Genomic DNA, 7,259 nt, shown 5'->3' with positions numbered 1-7,259 from the left:
TGTTCATTTTACTACATTTTCACCTTTTTTTAAAAAAAAATTAATTAAAAAAGTTTTTAAAAGAGTTGGAGAGTTTAAAAAAGAGCTGAAGCTGAACTTCCTAAAGAATGTTTCTAGTGTAAAACCTCACGGCAAAATAAACAAACAAATAAATAAATTAAAAATAAAAATAAAATAAAATAATTATCAACCCTCATGTAATGATTCCTACAGCGCCATCTTCCGTCAATGCTGCCCTGACGACGTCGCGATCAGCTTTGCAGCAGTGTCGCAAACATCTCATTTCCGGAACTGCTTTACGGTAAGCCGTCAGTGAACTGTGGTGGATTTGGGAAAGGTTAAAGTGAACCTGAAGAGTACGGTGACTCTTTTGTCTTTTAAAAAAAAAAAATAGCATGTTAACTTTATCTTAATCTATGAAGTAATAATAATATTATTACTATTGGTACAAAAAGCTTTCAGAGCCGTATGAACATGTTTACTGCTGGGAAACTCTCGTGTGAATGTTGTATAAGCTAGCATTGCTATGTGGCTAGTTAGCTAGATGCTAACGCTGTCATGTAGAATTAGAGTCAAGAATGTGTTGTGTAGCTATTAGGCTAAAACATTTAAGAAATAACGGTGTATTTATTTAATAGAGTACTTGTGCAGTTGTATCTAGTAGGTCAAAATAATGAAGGGCGCTGATGTCCGGCTGGTGTCCTGACAGAAAGTCAATTTTATCCAGCAGCTGATGTGTTTGAGCAGAGAGTAGAGGTGAGAGAGCTGGACAGAATAAAGGACTAGAGTGCTGGATAGTTATGGATTTATAGATCAGTGGATTTAGTGATGGATAGTGCATCATTGTGTACTCAGATTTAATTACAAAATACATTTTGATGACATTGATCAGGTCTGAAGTACAACCCAAAATCAGAAGAAGCTGAGACAGTATGGAAAATGCAAATAAATTTAAAAAAAAAAGAAAGAAAGCAGCGATTTTTAAATTTACTTTGACTTGTATTTCATTGCAGACAGTATGAACCCAATATATTTCATGTTTTGTCTGGTCAACTTCATTTCATTTGTTAATCTACCGTACTGTACATCCATTCCTGTATTTCAGGCCTGCAGCACAATCAAAAAAAAAAAAAACCATAATGTTGGGATGAGAGCAATATAAGGCAATATAATAACGAGATAAAACTATTAAATAATGATGTGGTTCGAAACAGGTCATGTCAACAGGTGACTAGAATGATTTGGTACAAAATCAGTATCCAGCAAAGGCCTGGTCTTTGAGGAGCAAAGATGGGCTGAGGATCCTCCAGTCTGTGTGAGAAAATTATTGAAATGTTTAAAAACAACGAAGAAGAAACCTTTATTTGTCACATGCACACTTCAAGCACAGTGAAATTCGTCCTCTGCATTTAACCCATCTGAAACAGTGAACGCACACACGCGCACACGTAGTTAATTCAGAGCAGTGGGCAGCCACACTACAGCACCCGGGGAGCAGTCAGGGGTTCGGTGCCTTGCTCAAGGGCACTTCAGCCCAAGGCCGCCCCATGTTAACCTAACTGCATGTCTTTGGACTGTGGGGGAAACCGGAGCACCTGGAGGAAACCCACGCGGACACGGGGAGAACATGCAAACTCCACACAGAAAGGCCCTCACTGGCCACTGGGTTCGAACCCAGGACCTTCTTGCTGTGAGGCGACAGTCCTAACCACCGTGCCACCTATGTTCCTCATAGAAAGATAAGAAGGGATTTGGATATTTCATCCAAATAATAATATCATTAAACAATTTAAGGAATCTTGGTGTGTAAAAGGCAAAGGGCGCAAGCCAAAGCTGAACACATGTGAGCGCCGAGCCCTCAGACGGCATCAAGAACTGTCATTCATCTATAGCTAATATAACCACATGGGCTCAGGATTACTTTGGCAGACCTTTGTAAAGCACTATTATACAGAGTAAGATCTACAAATGGCAGTTAAAAGTTTACGGGACAAAAGAAGCCTTATATTAACTGTGTTTAGAAGCGTTATCGACTTCTCTGGGCTCTGCGGCATCTAGGATGGACAGTTTACACAGTGTAAATATGTATTGTGGTCAGACAACTCAGTATTCCAGGTCAAAGGACCATCTAGACGGTTACCAGCAACAAGTCTAAAAGCCAGGGTCTGTCATGGTATGGGGTTGTGTCAGTGCCCTTGGCAAAGGTAACTTACACTTCTGTGATGGCAGCACCAATGCAGAAAAGTACGTTGAAATTTTGGAGCAAAATATGCAGCTCTCAAGATGACATCTTTTCGAGAGATATTTCAACAAGACAATGCAAAACCACATTCAGCACAGATTACAAAAGCATGGCTGAGGAAGAAGAGGGTGTCTGTCCCCTCTGTCCACAATAGAGAATGTATGGTGATTTTTTTTTTTTTTTTTTTTTGGGGGGGGGGGGGGGGAGGAGAATGAGAAGCATGACAACAATGACTTCGTACTGTTGCACACCTTAAAACCTGTTTGCAGGAAGAATGAGACAAAATAACACCTAAAACACTTCATCACTTGGTGTCTTCAGTCCCTAAGTGTTGTGAGAAGGAATGGCAACGTTATAAAGCGTTAAATGCTTTACCGTCCCAGCTTTTTGTGAAATGTGTTGCAAGAATCAAAATTAAAATGTTTATTTTGAAAAAACAAAATCCGTGAGTTAAAACATCAAATAATGTGCTGCTGTGCTTTGAGTGAAATATATGGGTCAAAGATTATTTACAAATCATTGGTTTTGTTTTGTTTTTTCGGTTTCAATTTCAACATACCATCCCAACGTTTTCTCATTTGGGGTTGTATAAATATTTATATACACACTTGCATATTTTTGTTCATGCATTTGAACTTGTAAGATTTTTTTTTCTAGAACCATGCCGTTCATTGACCTTCAGTCGAGGCTGGGAATCAGCTTGGACAACTGGATCCTGGCCCAGAGCGGAGAGCAGCCTTACAAACGAGCCACACGCTGCCACGCCTTTGAGAAAGAGTGGATTGAATGTAGCCATGGCATCGGTCAGACTCGTGCTAAAAAAGAATGCAAGCTCGAGTTTGAAGATTTCTATGAGTGCATGCACCGAGAAAAGACGGTTAGTACCTTTCAAACAATCTTTTTGTTTGTTTTTGGTTTTTTAATCTAATCTCAAAATACCGCATTTGCAGCACAGGTGCCTTTGCAAAGAACAGCACATTTCCCCACGTTTGTATGCTTTGAGAGAACAGAAAAGATGTTGATTTGTGATTGAAGGTATCAGGGCAATCCCTCGGGCAGTCAGTAAACATTCATGTGGCACATTTTGTGGACGCTTTCCTGTGTTCTGCAGTCAAAATGTATTTGTGAATAAAGCTCTAAAACTGTGTTTTTAGAGGGAACAAGTTGTGTTCTGTGTTGGAAGTGTCCCTGTTTCTGCACAATTGCACTTGAGAAGCTCAGGGAAAGTGTCAGTTGATATTTACTTTAAAGTGCATATTCTGGACCAATTTCGTGTTTTTTTTTTTTTTAATATGAAAGTATGTCCCTTTACACACTCATCCAGAAGGGTAATTTTGTACAAGGCCATCTGTCTACAGCAGAAAAAAATAAAATAACAAAACGCGTCTGGAAAAATCCCAAGGGAGTCTGGAGCCAGATTCGTGACGTCACCTGCGGAAGCGCCAGCAGGCTGCGCGAGCTTTGCACGGTTTCAGTGCACAGCCTGTGTAGACCAAGCGCTCCCATTTCTCTCTCATTGTCTGGTCTTTTGGGAAACGTTGAGTACTAATCCCATCAAGATCGGTGTTGCTGCACCCTCCTACGATACATCTGCTAACCATTTTAATAATTACACGATAGCGTTGAAGGGCAATTCCATGTAAATGTCAACCTCACCATGCAAAAATAAAGCAACATGTAATTCATCAAAACCACTCCCAGAGATATCACCTAGGCCTGTATTTTACAGATGTGAATAAGTTGAACCAATTTGTCACAAGAATCATTCCCTTCGCCTTAATATGTCAGTCTTTCTTTCTTATAATGTAAACCCCAAGCTAAAATCAACTTTGATCATGTACAATTCTATATTATTGCCACAAGCCACAGAAATGGATGCTAAAATCCACAAAACAGCAAAACAATAGCCATCCTAAATATTATTTAAGAACTTTGATAGTTTTAGCTGATATTTAGAGAGTTTTTCAAAGGGTTATGGTGGTTAAATTGCTGATTTTCTAAACATATGCCATGTCTATTTCAGACGCGTCACATCCATAACGGAATTTCGTCACATCCATAACGCTGACTTTTCCTTCCGAAACTCTGCATGAAATACAAAATATTTTAAACAAAGATTTTTTAATATTCACCTTGGACCCCTCTATCAAATGGATCTCTCCATTTCGACATTAGGTTTACAATTTCACAGAGTTTGATAAAAATGTACAGTCACCCAAGAAAAGTGATACTTTTTCTGTCACATCCATCACGCATCTTTTATTGGCATTTTCTGGCATGCCCTAGATGTACTATGGGAATTGTTCTTGTTCTATCACTTCTCCAGTATGGTACAGCCTTAAAATATGCAACACCTGTTTAAATACTGGGAGACAATAAAACATGCACTGGGTCATTTGTTGACATTTTGAGTTCAAGTGTCACGTCCGTAACGCTGGAATTGCTCTGAAGAAATTTGCAGAAAACCACCAGGTCGTTTTCTCATAAACAAACCAGCGCTGACGTAGGATTCAGAGGGAGGCGTCCCGCACGCGACGTCACGAAAATCAATGTTTGGTGGGAAATCCAAACGCCAAGTTTTTTCAGAGGCGGACCAATTCGCCTCAAATGGCTTGATTTCAACTGAATTTTTCTGGTATTGCGCAAGGTAAAAAAATTGCAGAGAATGCAGAATGTTACAGATATTTGACCAAAGTTTAATATAAAATAGGAGAATTACATTGATCTCGCTCCTGAATTTACCCGTGATACGCACTTTAATGCTCCAGTGTCTGAAGGTTGGATAAAGTTACTTTATTATTATTATTATTATTATTATTGTGGATTTGAATTTGCGTTGTTAATTACACATTTTAAATGTTTATGAATGAAATTGCCCTGAGTCTTCCATTAAAAGTGACTTCCAGGTCAACAACTTTTGTGCTGTTTTCTCTGTGCAGGGAAATGTGTTGTGCTTTCAACATGCTAATGTGAACAGAAACAATCCTCAATTATTCAGGAAAGAGTTCAATAAATGACCCTACATTTTCTTAAAATTTTATTATTTTGCCCTATGTTGTCCTTTGAATGGCTTTTTTTGGGGGGGTTTGTTCTGATCTTTTCCTGTATCTTCACCCAGAACAAGCGCTTGAATGAGATCCGGAAGCAGAGGGACAAGCTGATTAAAGAAGGCTCATACACACCTCCTGCACATCACACTGGCGATGAAGAACTTCGGCCCTGAGCCCTCAGCTCCCTGCCTGGCACACTGTTAGACACTCGGTGTGCTCGCTCACTCACTCACTCACTCGTGTATTATAATTATTATTCTGACAAAGTTGTTTATCTACTCAAAATGTAATAAATACTATTCATCATTTCATGTCTTTTTAGATGGCTTTTTTTTTGCACACACAGTCTCGACAGGATCACTCTTGTCATTTGTAACTTGTTCAGTTTGGAGAATCAGCTGTTAATATGGAATATTGTTTTGGTCCAGTAGATGGCAGTAGAAAGCCATCAATTTCATACAGTGACTTGTGCATGGGGCTTACTGGGGCAATCCATCCATCCATTCATTATCTGTAGCCGCTTTATCCTGTTCTACAGGGTCGCAGGCAAGCTGGAGCCTATCCCAGCTGACTACGGGCGAAAGGCGGGGTACACCCTGGACAAGTCGCCAGGTCATCACAGGGCTGACACATAGACACAGACAACCATTCACACTCACATTCACACCTACGCTCAATTTAGAGTCACCAGTTAACCTAACCTGCATGTCTTTGGACTGTGGGGGAAACCGGAGCACCCGGAGGAAACCCACGCGGACACGGGGAGAACATGCAAACTCCACACAGAAAGGCCCTCGCCGGCCATGGGCCTCGAACCCGGACCTTCTTGCTGTGAGGCAACAGTACTAACCACTATACCACCATGGGGCAATCTATTTAAAATAAAAGAACACTGTTGTACTATTGTTCAGTCTGAGGACAAAATCTCACTTTAGTGACGTGTAAAATGAGTTTATTTATGTTAAAGCTTCATTAGTATTTAAACTCCAAGTGCAAATGTTTTTTCTGTCTGTTGAAAGGAATACATTCGAAGTAGTAAATTGTGAGTGTATCCTCTTACAATCCAAAAAGTGAGGTGCAAAAACAGAAAATGGAATAAAAATAACCAAAACAAAAGAGACTTCAGAATAGATCTGTCGAGACGTTCCCAGTCTTCATGCCTGATTTGAAGAAGACACTCGATGACATTGGGCACAGTTACAAGAGCAGGTGATGTGTGTGTGTGCATGGGAGTATCTTTATATCTTTGTGGGGACCAAATGTCCCCACAGGAATACAAATATGTGACCATTTGGATTTTGTTGGGACATTTGACTGGATCCCAAGAGGAACTGTTTCTCTTTCTTTCTTTTTTACTCTTCAATCACAAAGACTGCAGCTTTTGTTGAAAAAATAAAATCAGGGTTTCCTTTTAGTTACTGAGGTTAGAGTTAAATGTAGGTGAAGGCATATCATTAATTAGCTGTATTTATAATTATTTCAGTGGAAGGTCCTTACAAGGATAATCAGACAAACCAGTGTGTGAAGAGGATCCAAACATTGTTCAGTGGAAGCAGAAAAAAATCAGACAGAGTTATAAAGGTAAGTGATATCAGATATTGTTCGGCTTTATAACCGCCTCTGGCAGAATGCTAAAATAGTACATTTTAATATATTTATAGTGGGAAAAAATTGAAATGATCTTAGGCTACATCATTCTGAATGAACGTCTGTGAAAACTCACACATCTTGATAAAAAAAAAATTCTATTTAACTTTCTCTAAATGCAGCTTGGATTTGGGGCATGGAAGTAGATACAGTGGTACTTGAAAGTTTGTGAACCCTTTAGAATTTTCTATATTTCTGCATAAATATGACCTAAAACAACATTAGATTTTCACACAAGTCCCAACCCGGTTAAACAAATGAGACAAAAATATGATACTTGGTCATTTATTTATTGAGGAAAATGATCCAATATTACATAT

At 39.2% G+C, this 7,259-nt stretch overlaps 1 protein-coding gene across 2 annotated transcripts; it reads left to right on the top strand.

Annotated features, from left to right (window-relative positions):
- Positions 1-294: 294 nt before the first annotated feature.
- ndufs5 (NADH:ubiquinone oxidoreductase subunit S5) lies at positions 295-5,603 on the top strand. 2 transcript variants are annotated; one of them, XM_060942065.1, is made up of 3 exons: positions 295-356; positions 2,900-3,119; positions 5,361-5,603. In XM_060942065.1, the coding sequence occupies exons 2-3, from the start codon at positions 2,904-2,906 to the stop codon at positions 5,463-5,465; spliced, it is 321 nt and encodes a 106-aa protein (XP_060798048.1). In that variant the 5' UTR covers positions 295-356; positions 2,900-2,903; the 3' UTR covers positions 5,466-5,603. The 2 variants fall into 2 exon arrangements, with proteins under 2 accessions (XP_060798048.1, XP_060798049.1); XM_060942066.1 differs by having other exon boundaries at positions 299-361.
- The last annotated feature ends 1,656 nt before the right edge of the window (positions 5,604-7,259 follow it).

This window comes from Neoarius graeffei, chromosome 16, assembly GCF_027579695.1.
Source record: "Neoarius graeffei isolate fNeoGra1 chromosome 16, fNeoGra1.pri, whole genome shotgun sequence".
Taxonomy (NCBI): Eukaryota; Metazoa; Chordata; class Actinopteri; order Siluriformes; family Ariidae; genus Neoarius; species Neoarius graeffei.
The sequence above is the reverse complement of the archived record's forward strand: the minus strand, read 5'-3'. Positions and strand labels throughout refer to the sequence as shown.